General features: G+C 43.0%; 1 protein-coding gene across 1 annotated transcript; it reads right to left on the bottom strand.

Annotated features, from left to right (window-relative positions):
* Positions 1-11492: 11492 nt before the first annotated feature.
* On the bottom strand, positions 11493-17095 carry LOC142312070 (uncharacterized). The gene is made up of 8 exons (XM_075350949.1): positions 16956-17095; positions 15679-15828; positions 15370-15549; positions 15164-15287; positions 14956-15080; positions 14647-14826; positions 14441-14564; positions 11493-13090 (listed from the first exon to the last, which is right to left on the bottom strand). Exons 2-8 carry the CDS (start codon positions 15754-15756, stop codon positions 11748-11750), a joined length of 2154 nt encoding a protein of 717 aa, XP_075207064.1. The 5' UTR covers positions 15757-15828; positions 16956-17095; the 3' UTR covers positions 11493-11747.
* Positions 17096-23960: the final 6865 nt, after the last annotated feature.

The following is a 23960-nucleotide window of genomic DNA, read 5'->3' as shown; positions in this document are numbered from 1 at the left end:
CGGCACACCTCAAATTCCTGGCGTCACGAACAGGATTTGAGAAGGACCCACTTAGTTGGGTGACGTGCGCTTTAGAAGTCGAAATGGCGAGTCAAAATCCCCGTTTCCCGCCATTTCCGCCATCTTCCACCATCTTTTGGCGCCAAAATGCCATGGTCTTCATCGAAAGCGCGCAAAGCCGAAGCCCCGCCCTTCGTCCTGATAGTGAGCCCAGAAACAGAAGTTCCCAGAGGGCCACAGGACCAAAGTGAGTGGTGGACGAAAACCAAGGGTGCATGACGGCATGTAGCAGCGGAAGGGAAGCAGGGACGCCAGGACTCTGCCATAACATTCCTGGACGGCGCAGACTCATCAGGGGTGGTGTGTGTGTGTGTGTGTGTGTGTGGCACAAGGTCCCCATCAGGGGTGATGTGTGTGTGTGTGTGTGGCACAAGGTCCCCATCAGGAGTGATGTGTGTGTGGCACAAGGTCCCCATCAGGGGTGATGTGTGTGTGTGTGTGTGTGTGTGTGTGGGGCACAAGGTCCCCATCAGGGGTGATGTGTGTGTGTGTGTGTGGCACAAGGTCCCCATCAGGGGTGATGTGTGTGTGTGTGTGTGTGTGTGGCACAAGGTCCCCATCAGGGGTGATTGTGTGTGTGTGTGTGTGTATGTGTGTGTGTGGCACAAGGTCCCCATCAGGGGTGATGTGTGTGTGGCACAAGGTCCCCATCAGGGGTGATGTGTGTGTGGCTCAAGGTCCCCATCAGGGGTGGTGTGTGTGCGTGTGTGTGTGTGCGCGCGCGCGTCACTGCATGTGAGTACCTGTGTGTGTACCGGTGATACTGTCTGCAGGGTTGTGTATCTAATCCTATCCTGTGTGATACTGTCTGCATAGCTGTGTATCTAATCTCCTGCATGATACTGTCTGCTGAGCCGTGTATCTAATCCTATCCTGTGTGATACTGTCTGTTGAGCTGTGTATCTAATCCTATCCTGTGTGATACTGTCTGCACGGCTGTGTATCTAATACTGTCGTGTGATACTGTCTGCTGAGCTTTGTATCTAATCCTGTCATGTGATACTGTCTGCTGAGCTGTGTATCTAATCCTATGTTGTGTGATACTGTCTGCTGAGCAGTGTATCTAATCCTATCCTGTGTGATACTGTCTGCACAGCTGTGTATCTAATCCTATCCTGTGTGATACTGTCTGCTGAGCTGTGTATCTAATCCTCTCCTGTGTGATACTGTCTGCAGGGCTGTGTATCTAATCCTATCGTGTGATACTGTCTGCTGAGCTGTGTATCTAATCCTATCCTGTGGGATGTCTGCAAAGCTGTGTATCTAATCCTCTGCTATGTGATATGGTCTGCTGAACTGTGTATCTAATCCTCTTCTGTGTGATACTGTCTGCAGAGCCGTGTATCTAATCCTATCCTGTGTGTAAAGGGGCCTTTACACACTGAGACTTTCTAGCAATCATGCTGCACAGCGGGAAACAAAGGACCAAAGAATGGTCCTGAGACATGTGTAGTGATCAGCAACCTCAACAAAATGGCTCTGCACTATGTCCCTACATGTCATTCTCTGTTATCTGTTGTAAACACTCAGATTAGGAGGGGGGAGGCGTGCCATCACACACAGGAGAGCAGACTCCACCCACTTTACTGCATATGTAACGTGAGCTTTTTATACAGTCGGATTTCTGTAGGATTTCAGCAGCTGCTCCCCCTAGTGTTTAACAGTGGAAAATATCAAACTTTTTGTTATTTTTTTTATATTTTGCTCAATTAAAAACAAATAATAATATTTAAACAAAACATTAAAACATTATTACTTTACATTTTTTAAGTTATTGAAATTTTTCTTTTTGATGATACCTTCCCTTTAAATGCGCAAGAGAGGATTATATATATTTATCTCAAAAGTAAATTTGTAAATATTACATAGACTAAAGCATTCACAAATTAGGTATTGCACAGTCCCAAATAAAGTATATAATATATATCTCATGCACTTAAACTCAAAGAAGAGAGGGTGTTGCACAATCAAAAATATGAATATATATTGTCAACTATTGGCTGAAAATAAAACTAAATAATCCTAGAGTGTTATATGAAAAAATAATTGAAATTGCACTCTCCAAACAGTGCAACAGAAGACATCCAGAAAGGAACAGAAGGAGATATATGTGCGGCCACAAGAGACATAGAGTGGCACAAACAGTATATAGGTCAAAAATATTGCGTTTGCCCATCCATGCAAAAAGTAATACCAAAACAAAGGGTAGGCAATATAAAGGCTAGAAAATAACCACCATATAACACCAAAGGCTGGTATAAAAGATATTGCCCAATACTTATTGCACTAGCCCAAGAAAATAGGAATAGCAGCAGGAGGGGCAAGGAGAAAATCTGGGATACACAAACAGCCATAGGGACAAGTGTCAGGCTGTAAATACCATGCCAGGAGCAGATTAACGGAATAAATACCCTGATGTGCCTTTCACCGGGGGCTTCTTCGTGAGTACCTAGGGGGACTAGTAAATTAAAAAAAAGTTTTGAAAAATTAAAAAAAATAAAAAATCCTAAAAGTTCAACCTTCCCCTTTGAAAATTAAAGGGTTACAATATACATACATTTGTTATAGCTGGGATCAGTAATGCCCGATCTATCAAAATATAAAATTAATTAATCTGATTGTTAAATGGCGTAGTGGCAAAAAAATTCCAACAGCGGGAAAACTAATAAAATCAATTCCCATAAAGCTTTATGGGAATTGATTTTATTAGTTTTCCCGTTAGAGGGGGCAATTGGGACTGTATGATTTCACAGCAGGAAGCCAAATGGATTTATATGCTTAAAACACAAGCCCCTCAGGACCTAAAAGAAACCCTTTCAGCTGGTTTCTTTAATGTGTAGAGTATGATAGGGTTTCCTAGGGACAGCAGCCGTGGAATGGGGCGGGTGTTAAGCTCCTTTGGTAGATCTTTGGTATGTAGGATACAGCTAATAGGGCATCTCTAGTACAGATGAGCGGTTCCGTGGAGGTTCAGTTTGCCGGCAGCAAACGAGCCGAGCCTCTACAGGCTTAAGCTTGACTCGAACGCTGGAGCAAGTAACTGATTGGCAGTTTGAGTTTCTGCCCAGATACAGCCAGCCTTCAAACAATTTTTTGGGTTGCACGTAATCGTGCTGATGTTACCCCCAGTGTGCGCCGTTCAAACACTGCAAGCGGCTTGTACAGGACTGAGCACCAAGCGTACCTGAACACAGCATTGCTCGCACAAGTGAAGTTTGCACGTATGGCATCCGAACCCAAATCTTGATTTTTAAATTTGATGTTCAGTTCGAAAAGCAAACCTCAGGTTCGCTCATCTCTAGTCTCTAGTTTTTTTAGGGCTTTGGGTTTTCTGGAATGGCAGCAGCATGATGTCCCCTTTAAAACTGTAAAATATACCATTGTGTCCCCCTTTTTTCTTGGAGAATATAACATTGTGTTCCCCCAACCCCCACCCTTTTTTCTGTTTTCCTGTTTGATAATCTTGCAAAAATATTAAATTATTGTTTTGTATATAGAGTAATTATTCCCTTTTTACCTTCCCCACATAGCTTTCTCATGAGCCAGATCAGACACCCCATACTTTGCACTGATGAGGGGCAAGCACCCCGAAACACCGTGTCTGCAATTGGGATTCTGATCCGGCATATATCCTAAGTTATATGTAAAGGGTTGTTAAAAATCCACATTTAACTTTTAGGATCGCTACTTCCAATAGGTGGTGCTGCGCTAGAGTTTGTCTCCAGTCCTGGAGAGACAATTTGTACCTTACTAGTGTAAGTTAAGTTTTATTTCCTAGATTACCGTGATGCCTTGAGTATTGGGTGATTGTTTTGGACTTCTACTGTTTACGTTATCTGTCTGAGCACAGCACACGTTTGATATTACGACTTAATAATTGCTATTCAACCATGTAATTCACGATTCTCTTAGGCTATGTGCCCACGGGAAATTAAACCTGCGGATTTATCTGCGGAAAATTCGTGGATTTTCTGTATTTTCCAGATAAATCCGCAGGTTTCAGCATGTACAGACATTCCCCATGTTATCCTATGGGACATGGGGAGTGCTGAGTCCATGCTGCGGATATGTGCAGCTGCGGAACATGCTGCGGATATCCGGCAGTCGCATGTCAATTCTTTCTGCGGAATTACCTGCGGAATTCCCGGCCCTCCACTATGGAGATAGAGGCTGGGACTTCCGCAGGTAAGCCGCATGAATGTCCGCATGTTTTCCGCAGCTATTTCGCTGTACTACCGCAGTTAAAAATAGCTGCGGATTCTGGTGAGCATATGCGGGAAACCTGCGGCCGTACCTGCGGATATATCCACAGGTACAAACTCCTGTGGGCACATAGCCTTAAGGCCCCGTCACACACAACGAGATCGCTAACGAGATCGTTGCTGAGTCACAGTTTCTGTGACACAGTAACGATCTCACCAGCGATCTCGTTATGTGTGACACCTACCAGCGATCAGGCCCTTGCTGTGAGATCGCTAATCATTGCCGAATGGTCCGGATCATTTTCTTCAAAGGCGATGTCCTGCTGGGTAAGACGCATCGCTGTGTTTGACACTGTGTGACAGGGTACCAATGACCGTAAAGATCGTTATACAGGTCGCTACTGCGACCTGTATCGTTACAGTGTCGTTGGTAAGGCCTGACTGTGTGACATCTCACCAGAGACTTCCCAGCGATCCTTATCAGGATATATCGTTGTCGGAATCGCTGGTAAGTCATTGTGTGTGACTGGACCTTAACAATACAAACACTTGTCTGGCATTGTTTGCTAATTATGAGTTTGATGACATTGTTTAAATAATTATTTCTTTGCGAAGACCAACCTCAAAATCTCTTTATAAATTCAATTATCAACCTCTCATTACTTTATTTGAAAATAATCTTAGAAAATGGGTTTCCCCTTTTATTTTTTGTTTGGGTTGCATCCATTCTATTTATTGGTCATGCTACTGAGAATTTTATAGCTCTTTTGCACACTTCCTATTCCATCACCCCAAAAGAAAACCTTACCTTTGCAATAATAAATGATGCGATTTATCCTGAAATATAATCAACCAAGAATATCCTCCTCTACCATGTACCTTTATATATTGGCAGTGGGTTTTTGGTACCTAATATTTTGAAATATTATAAGACTGCTATGCTTTCACCATTAGCTAATATGGTGGCAGGATCTTTGGAATCATTCTAGCCAAAATTAGAAGCCCACCAATTCTGAGCTACACTCCTGTGGACTTCCTGTAACTACTCTATGGGTCGACCTGATTATCTACCTTTATCTATTGTGACTTGATTCTGTGGAGTAGTGTGAACTTTCGTTGTTGACCCCACTGTTTCATAACCCTGGATTCCCTCCGACACACTTTTACCGTATTTTTCGGACCATAAGACGCACTTTTTTTCCCCCAAATGTTGGGGGAAAGTTGGGGGTGCGTCTTATGGTCTGACTGTGGCTGCGGGGAATGTGGGTGCTGTGGTGGAGCGAGTCATCGGGGGCACGAGCAGGCTGTAGCAGCCTGCCGTGACCACGTGGGCCCGCTCATTTAATATGCATGCCCATCCTCCCGCCCATCTCTCAGCGATGAAGTCGGCGCTGACAGGTGGGCGGGGTGATAGGGAATAAACAGCCGGCCCGCATGATCACCCCTGGCAACTGCAGCCTGGAGTGATCATGTGCGGCTGTATTCACTGCCCCTAGACCATCATCATCAGTGCGGGGGGCAGTGAATCAGTACACATTACTCACCGTTCCCCTGCAGCACTGCGGTCTCCTGTCTGTGCCGGTCAGCTGACTTGTGACTAGCGGCGCGCACAGCGATGACGTCATCGCTGTGCGCACGTGTCCACACGCAGCCGCCGGCACAGACCACCGGAGGACATCGCGATGCCGCAGGAGGACGGCTGCATTCAGCGTCGCTGCCGCTGACATAGACGGTAAGAGGAGCGGTGTTGCAGGGAGTGAGGTGAGGTGAGTATGAACGTTTATTTTTTTATGTGCCACAGGATGCAGCCAATATATAGCATAGAATCTGGCTCACAAATATAAGTTAGGTGCCACCGAGAAAAAAGTCAATAGTGCAGAAAGTCAGCTCGGGCACTCAAAGAATTGAAAAAACGAAAATATTGATGCTTATTAATGCCAATTTTTATTCATGCAAAGGTCTGTGCTATTATTATGACGTTTCGGCCATACAATTTTGGCCTTTATCAAATAAATGTACTGAAACAAAAGAAAAAAATACAATATCAAATCTCATAGACATGTACAGTCAATTTTACACATACAGTCAATTCTACACGTAATGCATGCAACAAAAATTCGGCCAATGTTTTTGGCGTTTTGAACAATATGTACGACAAACAAAAAACCTGATGCACACTTGTATGAATTATCAATTCATGATTGTTCAATTAGGAGACCCTAGTATACATAACACATATGTATAAAGGCATTATGAAAAGGGATACATACCACAAGAAACGTATATGAGGCTAGACTGGTGAAATTAAGTTCACATATGTTGACCAGTGGTACCTTAGTGATCAACCTGAAGTAGAAAACAAACCCATCTTGAGAATATTATAGGTGTTTCATGTATAAGTGTATGCAGGGGACCGTGAAGATTTATGTAAATTATACAAAATCGATAATAAAATTTACCTTTGCTATTATCTATGTGACATGTCTCTTGGAGACCCAAATGTTCACTAACAGGCTGTGGTATATGGTCCGCTAAACCGCTTGAGATACTAAGAGAATGATAAGAATTAGATTACAACCACCATCCGGTGAAGGAGGGGGGTGGGGTTTTTACAAAGGAAAAGGGGGAGGGGGAGGGGGGGCCAGGGCTTAGTACAGATTCAGTCACCATGTTGGGCACAAAAAGTAATGCAATGTTACCTTAATTAACGTCATTTAACCTCTCAAAGGGACTCATGCTCATGTTGCTGCTGTACTATGGGACCAAGTTCCTTCGAATATGAAGAATAAAAGACAGACTGAGTAACATGGAGAAGATGAGACATATACATACAGGATGGGATTTTCATCACTCACCACTGTGTATACAAATTTAGTCCTTGGTGTGCTGTTAAAGGTTCTTTAGGAAATATCTCTTTGAGTATCTATAAGTTTTTGTAGAATTATTAAAGAGTCATTAACCTTTCTGCAAGGAGTATTAGTAAATCCCTGTTAGTTACCTGGGTAGGCCAGATGCAGTGGTGGTTCAGTGGAAATACACTGTCAGTGTTCCTGTAAGCCCCGTGTCTACAGCCCCCCTGTGAGGATGTGTAGAATTAACAAAATCAATAACCAAGTCAGTTACTGTGACTTGGTTATTGATTTTGTTAATTCTACACATCCTCACAGGGGGGCTGTAGACACGGGGCTTACAGGAACACTGACAGTGTATTTCCACTGAACCACCACTGCATCTGGCCTACCCAGGTAACTAACAGGGATTTACTAATACTCCTTGCAGAAAGGTTAATGACTCTTTAATAATTCTACAAAAACTTATAGATACTCAGAGATATTTCCTAAAGAACCTTTAACAGCACACCAAGGACTAAATTTGTATACACAGTGGTGAGTGATGAAAATCCCATCCTGTATATATATGTCTCATCTTCTCCATGTTACTCAGTCTGTCTTTTATTCTTCATATTCGAAGGAACTTGGTCCCATAGTACAGCAGCAACATGAGCATGAGTCCCTTTGAGAGGTTAAATGACGTTAATTAAGGTAACATTGCATTACTTTTTGTGCCCAACATGGTGACTGAATCTGTACTAAGCCCTGGCCCCCCCTCCCCCTCCCCCTTTTCCTTTGAAAAAACCCCACCCCCCTCCTTCACCGGATGGTGGTTGTAATCTAATTCTTATCATTCTCTTAGTATCTCAAGCGGTTTAGCGGACCATATACCACAGCCTGTTAGTGAACATTTGGGTCTCCAAGAGACATGTCACATAGATAATAGCAAAGGTAAATTTTATTATCGATTTTGTATAATTTACATAAATCTTCACGGTCCCCTGCATACACTTATACATGAAACACCTATAATATTCTCAAGATGGGTTTGTTTTCTACTTCAGGTTGATCACTAAGGTACCACTGGTCAACATATGTGAACTTAATTTCACCAGTCTAGCCTCATATACGTTTCTTGTGGTACGTATCCCTTTTCATAATGCCTTTATACATATGTGTTATGTATACTAGGGTCTCCTAATTGAACAATCATGAATTGATAATTCATACAAGTGTGCATCAGGTTTTTTGTTTGTCGTACATATTGTTCAAAACGCCAAAAACATTGGCCGAATTTTTGTTGCATGCATTACGTGTAGAATTGACTGTATGTGTAAAATTGACTGTACATGTCTATGAGATTTGATATTGTATTTTTTTCTTTTGTTTCAGTACATTTATTTGATAAAGGCCAAAATTGTATGGCCGAAACGTCATAATAATAGCACAGACCTTTGCATGAATAAAAATTGGCATTAATAAGCATCAATATTTTCGTTTTTTCAATTCTTTGAGTGCCCGAGCTGACTTTCTGCACAGGATGCAGCCATACACCAGAATGGTGGGGGTATAAGATCAGGATAGGGGTTTATTATGAGCAGCATGGGGAGTATATGAGCAGGATGAGGGTATCTAGCAGGCTGGGGAGTATATGAGCAGCATGGGCAGTATATGAGCAGCATGGGCAGTATATGAGCAGGATGAGGGTATATAGCAGGCTGGGGAGTATATGAGCTGCATGGAGAGTATATGAGCAGGATGAGGGTATATAGCAGGTTGGGGAGTATATGAGCTGGATGGGCAGTATATGAGCAGGATGAGGGTATATAGCAGGCTGGGGAGTATATGAGCTGCATGGAGAGTATATGAGCAGGATGAGGGTATATAGCAGGCTGGGGAGTATATGAGCTGCATGGAGAGTATATGAGCAGGATGAGGGTATATAGCAGGCTGGGGAATATATGAGCTGCATGGGGAGTATATGAGCAGGATGAGGGTATATAGCAGCATGGGGAGTATATGAGCAGGCTGGGGAGTATATGAGCAGGATAGGGGTATATTATGAGCAGCATGGGGTGTATATAGCAAGCTGGGGAGTATATGAGGAGGATGAGGGTATATAGCAGGCTGGGGAGTATATGAACAGGACATTACCCCATAATAGTGTCAGCAGCAGATCCTCGGCCCATATGTGTGTCATGACCACATTTTCTGCTTAAAATTTTATTTTCCTATTTTCCTCCTCTAAAACCAGGGTGCGTCTTATGGTCAGGTGCGTCTTATAGTCTGAAAAATACGGTAATTCTTTACATGGTGTTATCGCAGATATTTATGGTACTAAGAGATTTTCTTTTGTATGGCAAGTAGAGATGAGCGAATCCCAGTTTCAGTGTTCGTACTGAACACAGATTAAAAAAAAACAGTGTTTGCGGACATTGGGTGCCTTATGTATACAAATCACTCAAGTGAGCATCGCTGTGCTCGGTGCTTAGCCGGTGCGAGCCGCTTGCAGTGTTTGCTTGGATCGCACTGAGGTTAACAAGAGCATGATTGGATATAGCATGCACCCTCAAAAAAAAAATAAAAATGGAAAAACCCTGCCCACCCGCCCCCAGGTGATCTGTTTATGGCTGGCTGCATGTGGGCAAAGGCCCGTACTGTCTAATTATTGACTTCCATTGGGGTGGTTCAAGTCAAGTCCGGGCCTCAAACCGAACTTTTTCAAAAGTCCGACTGCACCCACCAAACCATACTTCCACGGATCCACTCATCTCTAATGGCAAGTTGATGACTATGACACACTTCAAAGATACTTACAAAGGCCTACGATAAAGAAAGGCAAGGGTGCCAGGTCTTTGCTTGTTTCTGACCAGGTAACATATGGTTATGGAAACCAAAGTAATATATTTTCTTCATGCTTTAACTACTTATAAAAAAAAATTAACTGATAAAAAGAAAAAGCTGTTCTACTTAATATAACAATAACTTATATACCGTATTTTATATATATTTATATATTTTATAAGACACATCCCAAATTTAGAGGAGGAAAATATAAGTGTTAATGTTAAAATAAGGGTTTGTCTTATAATCCTAGTGCATCTTAATCCTAATGCTCACCAGGGGGGAGCGGTAGTGGTGGAGCGGCTCAGGAAGGTTACAGGAGGCAGAGCGATGCTGTGGGCTCAGAGAAGGGGGTGTTGCAGCTCAAGAGGGTCGCTGATACTGTGGGCTCGGTGGTGTTGCGGTGTCAGGCGCCATTGATTGGGTGGCGGTGTCACTGCAGTGGAGGGTCACAGGATGGGGCGTCTTGGTGGCAGGTGCCATTGATTTGACTGTGGGCTCCATTGAATTGCCCGCGGTTGATGAGATGGACTTCAAGAAAATGGCTGCGGAGGCGACACGTGTTCAGATAGGACTCCACGGCCATTTTCTCGAAGTCCATAGTGTTAACTGCAGGTGATTCAATGCACCCACCGCCGAGACACCCAGTCCTTTGACCCCCCCTGCAGATCACCGGAAGATCAATGGCACCTGCCTCCGCGAGACAACCGAGCCCATCCTGTGACCCTCATGAGCCACTCCACAGCTCCTCCGAGCCCTTTGACCCTGCCTACTATGACCCCGCTCCACCACCCCCTGCCCGTTAAGCCATATCGTTTTGTAAGGTGCACCAAAAAAAGAGCGTCTTACAATCCGGAAAATACAATAATTCTAAAGCCATAACAGTGTTGCCGGAGGACTTGTTTATTTTGCATTAAGAACTGTATCTTTATTAGTTCAATCTTAGTTCAAATTTGGTGTGTTTGACTTTCTGAACAAAAAAAATGATTCTGTCACTACTGTTTCTTCTTTTTGGCATTCACCATATTTGATAATATGGAAGTCATCAATGTCTCAGTCTCACATAGTGAAGCAGTTAAAAAGTTTATTGAGACATAAAGTTAGATCATGTAAATTGCACTAACTCAGTGCTCCTGCAGTGAGTTTGTTAGAAACCACCTACGATAAGTGCAGTGCCCCATTGAAGAAAAAAAAAAAAGTCCTAAATAACCTCTTTAATGGTAGAATTCTCACAGTTGGGAGTGTTCTCATTGGGATCTGCGTGCACACATTGCGGTACCATAGGATTGCTGGTACTATAATGGATGATGGCTGTTTAACACAATTCTCCCCCCTAGTAGAAGGCATAAACTCAGTTTCTGAAACACCTTAATCCATTTAGTGCTCCCTTCCACAATATCCAAAAAAGCATATGTCAACAGCATGTTTTCTGCAAAACATTTCCCATATTTAGACATGAATCTGGCTTTGCCTGTGTGTCAGTGTTTGCGGGCTAGGAAGAGGGGCGTGAAAAAACTAGTTGTCCAATTAAAACATTTATTTTATTCTAAACATAACTATTACATTGAGATTTATTTTTACATTACAATTGAAATGAATATTGAGATTTATTTTATCATTATAATTTTTTCACATTAAGAACATATAACAATATGGCTTCTCCCGTTTATTACTTCTGTGATGTATAAGACGTGATTTCTGGTAATAACAGTTCCCTCATTCTGAACATACAAATGGCTTCTCGCCTGTGAATTTTCTGATGAGCAATAAGGTATAATTTAGCATTATAACTTTTTCCACATTCAGAATATCAATGTGGCTTCTCCTTTGGGTGACGTTTCAGATGTTTATTAAGACCTGATACGTGGGTAAAATATTTGTCACATTCAGAACATGAATATGGCTTTTCCCCTGTATGAGTTCTCTGATGTGTAACAAGATGTGATTTCAGGTTAAAACATTTCCCACATTCTGAACATACAAAAGGCTTCTCTCCTGTGTGAATATTCTGATGTGCAATAAGGTGTAATTTTTCATTAAAACTTTTTCCACATTCAGAACAGGAATATGGCTTCTCCCCTGTGTGAATTCTATGATGTGTAAGAAGATTTGATTTCTGACTGAAACATTTCCCACATTCTGAACATAAAAACGGTTTCTCCCCTGTGTGAATTCTTTGATGTTTACGAAGAACTGATTTACTGCTACAACATTTTCCACATTCAGAACATGAATATGGCTTCTCCCCTGTGTGAGTTTTAAGATGTGTAGCTAGATGTGCTTTTTGTTTAAAACATTTCCCACATTCTGAACATACATATGACTTCTCCCCTGTATGGCTTATTTGATGTTTAACAAGACTTGTTTTCCATTTAAAACATTTCCCACATTCTGAACATATAAATGGCATCTCCTCTGTGTGAACTCTCTGATGTGTAACAACGAGTGCTTTAGTATTAAAACCTTTTCCACATTCAGAACATGAATGTGGCTTCTCCTTTGTGTGAATTCTATAATGTGAAAGAAGATGTGATTTCTGTTTAAAACATTTCTGACACTCTGAACATAAAAATGGCTTTTCCCCTGTGTGAATTCTTTGATGTATAGTAAGATCTGATTTCTGTTTAAAACATTTTTTACATTCAGAACATGAATGTGGCCTTTCCTCTGTGTGAATTCTACGATGTTTAACAAGATGTACTTTCTGGTTAAAAAATTTCCCACATTCTGGACATAAAAATGGTTTCAACCCTGTGTGAATTCTCTGATGGGTAGAAAGATCTGATTTTTGAATAAAACATTTGTGACATTCAGGACATGAATATGGCTTCTCTCCTGTGTGAGTTCTCTGATGTATTTCAAAAACTGATTTCTTCATACAACATTTCCCACATTCTGAACATGAATAAGACTTCTTCCCTGTATGAGCGCTTTGATGTTCAACATATTTTCTTTTATTTTTCTTAACAGTCTGTGTTGAATCAGAAGAAAGGACTTGTTGAAAATAATCAGATGATAGATCTTTCTGTGGCAAAATAGAGGGTGTATCTGAAGTAAAGGTATGCTTTTCGCATGTTTCTTCTGTTACCCCATGATCATCTGCTTTAAAATTAGAAGATATCACATGTCCCTTGGAATGACTGATACATTCACCTGCCAAAAGCAAAAACATTTTTTTTTTATTTTAAACTACTATAACTATTCTGTGATATGGATATTTTCAAACATCTTAATATAATAATGTCCATACAAATTGAAAAGCAAATATCAGAATTCAATTTTCTGCTTAGGAGAACTGTTAGCATCTACTAATCTTTGCCCATAGGCCCATAATAGCTCAGTTTATCCAAAGTGTATGTGTTTTGAATTGGGAAAAGGGAAGAAGTTGCTATCATACACTTTTGGCATTTTTCAATCTCCAATAAGAACAAAAAATAACAAGCAAATGAAAACTTATAAGCCTAATGATTTTTTTTTTCCCCTCAGCATTTTCTGTCTGGGAATAGTTGGGTCGTCCAACCTAAATCGATTGGATTTAGCATATATTACTCTAATGTATATAACATCCTTACAACAATGGTGGTAAAAATGGTCACAAGCTTTTAGTCTACTTGAGATCAAGAACCAGTGACTCATCACAATAACCACCTGACTTTTTCTCATATTTTCCTCCTCTATATTTTTCTCTTTTGCAATGTTGTGTGTAGGATAACAAATACATGTACAGATTTATATTTGGCCCTCAATAACGTGAACACTATGACGTTATTTTCCAAAATATGAACTTGAGTCAGTACATTATTAATGGGAAAGATTTTGGTTTGTGATGGGCTGGGGAGATGTAGGAGTTTTATTGTACTTTACTTCACCTTACTATAGTGGGTAGGGGGTATGCAGTTTGGATAGATACATCTCTATCTGCCATTATTTCAAATTACAGTATGTATAAAATGATGCAGACATCACGAGTGTCAAAGCCCAGTGTTATGCTGTAGCAACCAATCTGCCAAACTCAGCCTCATAATAAACACTGGTAGTCATGTAGAGATCAGAATTGTGTTATTAAGATAAAGACATTTACTAATGATCGTGGTGCCACAACTGACTTTAATTTTTAGTAGAATTTGTGACTTCTCGGCCATTAGTTGCTATTACTCACCTGTAGGAATGTCTAGTTCAAATGTGAATGCACAATTATTTTTATACAATCCAGCATTGGCTTATGTTGGAAGAATGGTTTTCAAATCTCCTGGGTCTATCCATGGAGAGAACACCTCAACACACATGCAAAATGCCTCTTACCGTCAAAAACAACAATTATGGAATAATACAAAACCTAAAGTCATCCTTGGATGAAACCTTTATACATACTGTAACACAGTTTGTCAGATATACTGGAGTCGGTGGGCGATACAGGTTTTTGCAAAAAAAGAGAATATTTTAAAAAACTACATTCCAGAAACTTTGTTTCATTACAAGTGTGTATTTAGCACTTTCTATTACCTTGTGATGTGAGGGGCTGGGGAACCTCCATCATGACGTCCTTGTACAGATCTTCGTGTCCTTCTAAATACTCCCACTCCTCCATGGAGAAATAGATGGTGATATCCTGACACCTTATAGGAACCTGACACATACAATGATACCGTCATCCCCCGATCCCTTCATAGCGTTACTGTATAATGTCCCAGCATTCCCAGCAGTGTCACCTCTCCAGTCAGCAGCTCAATCATCTTGTAGGTGAGTTGTAGGATATTCTGGTCATTGATGTCCTCATGTATCTGCGGGTGAGGTGGAGGACCCGTGATTGGGCTCAGGGGTCTTCGCCATCCCTCAGACACAGGGGCCTGACAGCGATCACTAGAGGTCTTCTTCACTACTGTGTAATCCTGGTTATGGAGAGACACATTAATAAATCTCACTACAGACATTTCCAGAGTCCTCACCTCTCCAGTTCTGTTCATCTGTTATTCCCATAGATAAGAATGATGTAATGTGATGTCATCAGAATCTCTCACCTCTCCAGTAAGCCGGAAGAGGATCTCTAGGGCGAGGTGTAATATCCTCTTTGTCATCTTGGCAATGTCCTGTGGAAGAAGAGGACGGGGACATCTCTCTGGTGTTGTCTTCTTACCGGATAGAACTGGAGGAAACACATACAGGGACTGAATTCATTCTTTACATACAGATAATTATAGGCCGTGTGTATTTAGTCCTGTCTATTACCTGGTGATGTGAGGGGCTGGGGAACCTCCGTCATGACGTCCTTGTACAGATCTTGGTGTCCTTCTAAATACTTCCACTCCTCCATGGAGAAATAGACGGTGACATCCTGACATCTCATAGGAACCTGACACATACAATGATACAGTCATCCCCCAATCCCTTCATAGCATTACTGTATAATGTCCCAGCATTCCCAGCAGTGTCACCTCTCCAGTCAGCAGCTCAATCATCTTGTAGGTGAGTTCTAGGATCTTCTGGTCATCAATGTCCTCATGTATCAGGGGGTGAGGTGGAGGCCCTGTGATTAGGCTCAGGGGTCTTCCCCATCCCTCAGACACAGGGGCCTGACAGTGCTCACTAGAGGTCTTCTTCACTACTGTGTAATCCTGGATATGGAGAGACACATTAATAAAACTCACTACAGACATTTCCAGAGTCCTCACCTCTCCAGTTCTGTTCATCTGTTATTCCCATAGATAAGAATGATGTAATGTGACGTCATCAGAATCTCTCACCTCTCCAGTAAGCCGGAAGAGGATCTCTAGGGTGAGATGTAATATCCTCTCCACCATCTTGTCCCTGTTCTTATCCATCGTTGATGGGTCAATCAGGAAAATTCTCTTATAAAGAAGATCTCCACTGAAATTATCCGATATTGTAGGAACCTAAATAGATAGACAATGAGTTGATGTAACATCATAAAGATCCCATGTAATAATACAATTACTGTAGATAATAAGTGAGTACATGAGAACATAGAACATTTAGATATTTCATGCTCTCTTATTAGTATTAATTGGAACATTAATTGAGTGAATATCAAAGCAGCTTCAAAATTCACACAAATTAGCCAGAGGTGATGCAAGTATGGTTGGTACACTATTGCTGTAGATCAGCGTTTTTTAAATTGTGAGAAGCAGCTCATCATCTTGGGAGGCACAATCAGAGACTCCAGGGCAAAAACCACAAGTCCTTAAATCGTTTTAGCCTCGGAATCTGCACTGATAATGCAAGGCCTGTGACAATACGGTCACATAGCCATATGCCTTGCACAAAGTGGAAGGCTACAGAAGAGCTGTGGGAGACCTCTAGACAATATTGGCATTTTATGAGGCGTGGTAATAGGGAAGATATGGCTTCTAGTGATTTAAAGAAGATTGCATTGAATGCTCAAATACATAATGTAATGTGGTTTTTGTTTGAAAATGATTGATTGTATTGTACTTCATTGTAGAAAAATGCTCTAGCAATTACACGTACGGTATTCTTGCTTAAATAAATTTTCTGGCAGCAATCATAATGGTTCACTATCACATCAGAAGTAAGTAATACTGTGATGTCATGACCTGGCATGCATGATTGGCAGATAAAATGCATGATGTATGCTTATTTAACTGATGTGCGCAGGTTACAGCAGGTGTGTGGGTCATAACAACATTGGCACTATTCATTTCCAGTGTGGAAGTGGGCTGCTTTGATGTCACTCGATAACCCCTTTACGTACCCACAGTTTATGGCTGAAACTGCTTATCTAATATGTAAGGGGAACTCTGGACAGATTATATTATAGGCAAAAAGGTTTAGGAATTTTTAATTCAAACACTTGGTCATTTCTCTCTCTAGTTAGAAAAACCACCAGAGGAATCTCGTAAAGGCTTATTGGAACTTTATTTTAGCTGAATTAGCATGATTTTGGTTATGCTCATAACGATAACTTGTGGACATATACTGTCTTAATACTCATGCAGTCCCCATAGGCTAGCAAGAAAGTTCAAGAGTTAAATCAGCTCACCACTTCTGGAAAGTCTTTGTTACAAGCGGTGCACAGAAAGTCCAGTTCGGCTAGCTGGCTTGATATGAGTTAATGCTAAAAAAGGCAAAAGGAAGATATCCAGCACTCTTGTCAATAGGAATCCAAAATAGTAGATTAGAAACATCATGTTTATTTAGTAGTTTAAGTTAAGTATTGTATCATAGTTAAGTATTGATGAAATTAAATTTGTTGTATGAGTAGGATTGACTGCAGTCTTACTGATTATGAACATCATAATTTATCATGAGCTGAAAGACTATTTCTTTTTTCCTATTTCTTTTTGAGAAGAGTCGGTAATGAGATATGGGCTGAATAACGATTGTAGGGGGTACCTCCTTTATGATAAAATTGATATAGCATTCTTTTACATGTATAATTAATGTCTCCTTTATCTCCTACTATGGCTGCAAGCAAGCACCGATCCATAGTGCAGCATGGGGAGCCTCAGATTGATTATTCCGCTGCGAGATACAAAGCAAAGCACGGGCTGTTTTCCTCCGGTCACATGACATACAAGTGTCGTTACGTTAGGGGGAGATCACATGACAGGTGAGAGACTGATGCACGACCGCTGGTTGTGATGTTTACATCAGCGATACGTGCAGCATCATCTATCGAAATATATGGTTATTAAAGGGAACCTGTAATCAGATTTTGGGTCTATAAGCTGCGGCCACCACCAGTGGGCTCTTATATACAGCATTCTAACATGCTGTATATAACAGCCCAGGCCGCTATGTAGAACCTAAAAATCACTTTATAATACTCACCTAAACGGTGCCGATGGGTCAGATGGGTGTCTCCGTTCTCTGGGTGCGGCGCCTCCTCTTTCGGCCATCTTTGTTCTCCTTTTTCTCTAACCGCGGTGCATGATGTGTCGTACGTCATCCACACTCGCCGGCATTGAGGTCCTGCGCAGGCCGCAGATGGCCGAAAGAGTGCGCTGCACTTGGAGAACGGAGACAGCCATCTGCACTCCACCGACCGTTTAGGTAAGTATTATAAAGTCATTTTTACGTTCTACACAGCGGCCAGTGATCTTATATACAGCATGTTAGAATGCTGTATACAAGAGCCCACTGGTGGTGGACGAAGCTTATAGGCCCCAAATCTGCTGACAGGTTCCCTTTAACATATGGTAAATTCCGAAAAAAAACCAAACAAATTGAAACACCAAGACTGCGATTTTTCAGTCACTACACCACTCTATTAACAAAATAAATGCAACCATGTACTTAAAGGGAACCTGTCAGGTCCAATATGCACCCAGAACCATGAGCAGTTCTGGATTATATTTCTAATCCTTGGCTAACTGTCCCTACATTTAGTTGCATAGATAAAGCGATCTTTTGAAAAAATATTTCTAAAGAATATTTCTGATAGGTTAATGAGCGCAGGCACTAGTTCCAAGGTCGTTATTTCCCCCGACTAGTCCACCCTCTTAGAATGTTAGCTTGTCCCTGCCCAGCATCAGCAGCAATGATGTGCATATCTGTGTCCATTGTCACCGCCTCAGCTGCCGGGTTTAGGATCAGTACGCATGATCAGACGTCACCGCGCTTCAGGTCATGCGCACTATGAAGGCGGGTTTACCCGTCCTGGCTTCAGAGAGGTCTAGTGCGCATTACCGGAAGTGACGGGGACTTCTGATCATGCGCACTAAGCCTAAACCTGCCATCATCAGTGGTGACTATGGACGTAGGTACGCGCGTCCAAGCTGATGACGCTGGGCATTTAATAGCATGTCAGCTGTCGACGGACTAGTCGGGGAAACTAACAACCTTGCGACTGGTCCATTCGCTCATTAGCATATCATAAAAGATTTTAAAGATATCTTTAGAAAAAGTATTTTTAATGTATGCTGCTAGATACAGGGACAGTAAAGCGTCCTTTACACGCTACGATATATCTAACGATATGTCGTCGGGGTCACGTCGTTAGTGACGCACATCCGGCATCGTTTGACATATTGTAGCGTGTGACAGCTACGAGCGACTGTGAACGAGCAAAAATACTCACTTTATCGTTGCTCGTTGACACGTCGCTCATTTTCAAAAAAATCGAACGTCCTTCTGCGCGCAGGTTGTTCATTGTTCCAGAGGCAGCACACATCGCTCCGTGTGACACCCCGGGCACGATGAACTGCAGCTTACCTGTGTCCTGCCGGCAATGCGGAAGGAAGGAGGTGGGCGGGATGTTATGTCCCGCTCATCTCCGCCCCTCCGCTTCTATTGGGTGGCCGCTGTCTGACATCACAGTGACGCCGAACGTCCCTCCCTCTTCAGGAAGAGAATGTTCGCCGCCCACAGCGAGGTCGTTTGGAAGGTAAGTACGTGTGACATGGGTTAACGACTTTGTGCGACACGGGCAGCAAATTGCCCGTGATGCACAAACGATGGGGGCGGGTGCGATCGCACATGCAATCGCACGATAAATCGCCACGTGTAAAGCGGCCTTTAGGCAGGGATTAGCAATATACATCCAGAACAGCTTGTGGATCTGACAGGTTCACTTTTAAAAATGAAATCATTATTATCAGCTGCTCATCATACAAAAAAAACAAGCCTTCATATAGTTCTATCAACGATATAATAAAAACAGTACAGGTCTCAGAAAAGATCATCACACATCATTTTTTTTTTTTGTTTACCAACTTTAGAATTTTTTTTCATCACTTCTTTCTACACGGTTGGTTTTGCTATAATTGTACTGACTTGGAGAATAATATTGAGGTCATTTTTACCATGCAATTTTTTTCCCAACATTTCACCACATATATAATTTATAAATGTATATTTTATGGTGAAATGAATGGTGTCATTCAAAACTACAACTCATCCGTCAACAAAAAAGCCCTAATACGGCTATGTTAATGGAGAATTAAAAAAGTATGTCTCTTGCTATAAGGGGAGGAAAAACTGAAGGGCAAAAATGAAAAAAATCGCCCTGTTATGAAGGTGTTACAAATTAACGTTTAAGGAATATTCCTGCAGCAAATTTCATAGCAATAAATACCACAGAAGCTTTCATTGAGTACCACACGGGTATGTTCCTATGGGGCATATTCACCGCTGAACTGCTACAGCAGAAATGCCGCAGTGAACTCTGTCCATATATAGATTGATGATATCTGTCACGCTAGGTATGGGGAAGTACCAAGCAAACATCGAAAGGGAAGGGAAATCCTGTGTTTAGGGAAGGGGGAGATGGTGACTCCTGACCAAACCTAACGCTGGTCCCTGTGGTTCCTCACCACCTAAAATCCTTAAATAGATTCCGCACCTAAGCACCGAAATGGATACTTGACCCTAAGTATCCCTAGTGCTGGACCTAACATAGGGAACGATTGGGATAAGCTCTTCATCAACCCCACAAAACACTAGAGAAGACACAAGAAGAACACACTGGGGAAAATGCATGAACTACTTATCCACAGATTACTCAGGTAGAAGTTCAGCAAAGTTTTAGCAATGATACAGAAGAGGAGTACAAGCCACCTGCTTGCAACCAAGGCTTGAATCTACTGAATAATATCACCAGCACAAGTCCAGGGAAGATGGGAGTATTTAAGCACAAGCACAATACATGAAATAAATAGCGCTATAATAATAAATAATAATAATACTGATAATCAGCAGCTGGATAAAAGGAGGGCTTTGCTGGGTCCTAAAGGGGAAGAGATGAAAACCCAGGAGGAAAGCTACCTAGTACAATGAATACTAATAGCTAGAACAATAAAGTCAGGGAGCATTTTACGCAGCCAAACGCTGTGACCTTCTATTGCCAAAAAACAAAAAATCATTTGGGAAATGGTGGTTAAGTTGCTCATTTTACCCTTTGCATTGTATCCGGAGTACAATCTGCAGCATACACTGTCAAGATGTGGATTTTAAATCGCAGTGCTGATCAATTTTTATTGTGGATATTCCCAAGGTGTGTAGTGTATCCTAAAAGATAATTTTCTACAGTAATCATATCAGTCAGCTTTACGATCACCAAACTCCGTGATAGTCGTGACAGTGTCCCTTGTCCCCCATCATTAAATAATGTGACCGTCTTCAACTCGAATTGAGCCTTCTAGAAAAAGACTTTTGAGAAGTCAAGTTTCCAGCACACAATTGTGGACCCATTCATTAATATGTTTCTTTAAAGGGGTTGTTCACTACTACTTCTCATTATCCCTGTTTGCCCCTCATTAAATAAAAAGAGCTTATATGAGCTCGTACTCACCTCAAGTGCTGGCCCTATTAAAGCGGTGCTGGGCTCGCTCTCTCGGGGCTCATATGAGTTTATGTGACATGAGTTCTGCGCTCAATCACCACGGGCTTAGATCCGTTTCACACATCTGGCATTTTGCCGGATACGGCTCACTCCAGTACAGTGTAATACAGTACAATGGCAGCGCGGTAACCTCCGGTCACATACTGTCATGTGACTGGAGCATGTGACCGGAGCTTGCCGCGATACCATTGTACAGTATTACACTGTACTGGAGTGTGCCTAATCTGGCAATCCGGTGAAATGCCGGATGTGATGTGTGAAACTAGCCTTACCTCTCCCCTCCTTCTGACATATACATAATTAATGGAAAATGAGTTACAGCCGTAGCTCTTGTCGCGGGCGGGGAGGAGGGTGTCAGCACACCGCGCTCACCCCTTCTGCTCGGGTCCGGCAGCTGCTCCTGGTGGCTCGAGCTGTGGGCCGGATCCCGGGGTTTCTCAAGCGACACTCCTCGCCCGTGAGTGAAAGGGGGTGTTTGTTGGGTGTGGGGATTGTTATAGTTCGTGACGCCACCCACGGTTGTGGTGATTGCACCACCGCTGCTCAGTGTGGGGGTCCCGGGGATGGTGATGCGGAGCAGCCAGGTGTTGTGTTGCCCCTCCGTGGGTAGGGGTTGGTGATCCCGGGGCCCGGTGATGAGATGTGAAGTGTAGGGCCTGGAGGGCGCAGGGACGCGGGGGCAGCGCTGTGCCTTGCGGCACTATGGTACTCACTCAGCCTGACACACGGACACAGTTTGTACGGTAAACCAACGGCTGGTAGGACGGTCCCACAGACGGCTGCACCTGCACTCCCGGTAGGTGACGGTGATGTCTCTCTTCCTTGCACCTGTGTTGACTGATGGTAGCGGTGGATTCCCTCCGGTTACCCGCTCCCCGGCTGCAATCTGGGCCGGAGGAGCTCTACACTTTGCCCGCAGGCGCTGGCCCTAAGAAACTGGTGCCGTGGCGGTGTCTCTCCAATACGGGTTGGGCTGTTGCCTTCAATCGGGACTTGGTTGTTGGGGGATCTGCGTCCCCGTCACTGACGGATTTGGCAAATCTGGCGACTCCTAGCCTTGCCGGGGTCCGAGAGGCCCCTGCCCTGGTGCTGACTGTCCTTCGGAACACTGCTCCAGACCACCGGGCACACAGCCAACGGGGTCCTTCCAGGAACTTCCAAACGGTCCCCCTCCAGACAGTCACCGCCGTTGCTGACCTTGCTGTTCTGGCCCTCACAAAGCTGGACCCTTCAGGCTGTCTTTCTCTTCTGTCACTTTACTTGCTTTTCCTCCTTTACTACTTTCACTTTCACTCTGTCTAGACTACTCCTTCACTCCTTCCACTTCCTCCTCCTAGACTCATCTGCCTGGTTTCTTCCTGCCTCCAGTGTTGTGAGCTCCTTGGTGGGCGGAGCCAACCGCCTGGCCCACCCCCTGGTGTGCATCATCAACCTCTGGAGGAAGGCAACAAGGATTTCTGGTTAGCTGTGATGTGCCTACCTGGAGTGTGGGGTGTGGTGGTGTTGTGACCTGTGTCCCCTGGCTTGCCCAGGGCGACACATTCCCCCTTAGCAAAATGCAGACCGTCCGCGGGCTGCCGTCCTACACCGGTTTTATTTTTTTCTGTAAGGCTATGTGCGCACTAGGCGTTTTTATCATGCTGCGTTTTTATGTGCGTTTTTGTCTAAAAAACGCACCCGCGGCTTAAAAAACGCGGCAAAAACGCATGCACGCGATTTGGTGCGTTTTTTGCTGCGTTTTTGCTCACTGCGTTTTTAATCAGTGCACAATGCCATTAAAGATTGTTGATGAAAAAAAAAAAAAAAAAAGGTCTGATGTCATTTCCTTCTTCAAAATGTTCATTGTATGCAGGAGAGCAGACAGCAGCTGCAGAACTACAAGTCTCAGCATCCTCCATTCACTAGTGTATGCAGGAGAGCAGACAGCAGCTGCAGAACTACAAGTCTCAGCATCCTCCATTCACTAGTGTATGCAGGAGAGCAGACAGCAGCTGCAGGACTACAAGTCTCAGCATCCTCCATTCACTAGTGTATGCAGGAGAGCAGACAGCAGCTGCAGGACTACAAGTCTCAGCATCCTCCATTCACTAGTGAATGCAGGAGAGCAGACAGCAGCTGCAGGACTACAAGTCTCAGCATCCTCCATTCACTAGTGTATGCAGGAGAGCAGACAGCAGCTGCAGAACTACAAGTCTCAGCATCCTCCATTCACTAGTGTATGCAGGAGAGCAGGCAGCAGCTGCAGAACTACAAGGCTCAGCAGCCTCCATCCAGGACTGTATGCAGTTTTTTGCCCAAAAAGAAAAAAAAATGACATGGGCTTCGCCATATTTTTCTATGCTAGCCGGGTACAGCAGGCAGATACGGGCTGCCCCCAACCCCCAGCTGCCTATTTGTACCTGGCTGGGAACCAAAAATATAGAGAAGCCCTTTTTTTTTAATTATTTCATGAAATAATTAAAAAAAAAAAATGACGTGGGCTTCGCCTAATTTTTGAGTCCATTCGGGTACAACTAGGCAGCTGGGGATTGGAATCCACAGTGCAGGGTGCCCATGCTTTCTGGGCACCCCCACTGCGAATTGCAGTCCGCAGCCACCCCAGAAAATGGCGCTTTCATAGAAGCGCCATCTTCTGGCGCTGTATCCAACTCTTCTAGCTGCCCTGATGCCGGGTGGCTAGCTAGGTAATAATGGAGTTAGGGC

This window comes from Anomaloglossus baeobatrachus, chromosome 5, assembly GCF_048569485.1.
Source record: "Anomaloglossus baeobatrachus isolate aAnoBae1 chromosome 5, aAnoBae1.hap1, whole genome shotgun sequence".
Taxonomy (NCBI): Eukaryota; Metazoa; Chordata; class Amphibia; order Anura; family Aromobatidae; genus Anomaloglossus; species Anomaloglossus baeobatrachus.
Note: the sequence above shows the minus strand (reverse complement) of the source record. Positions and strands in the feature narration are given on the sequence as shown.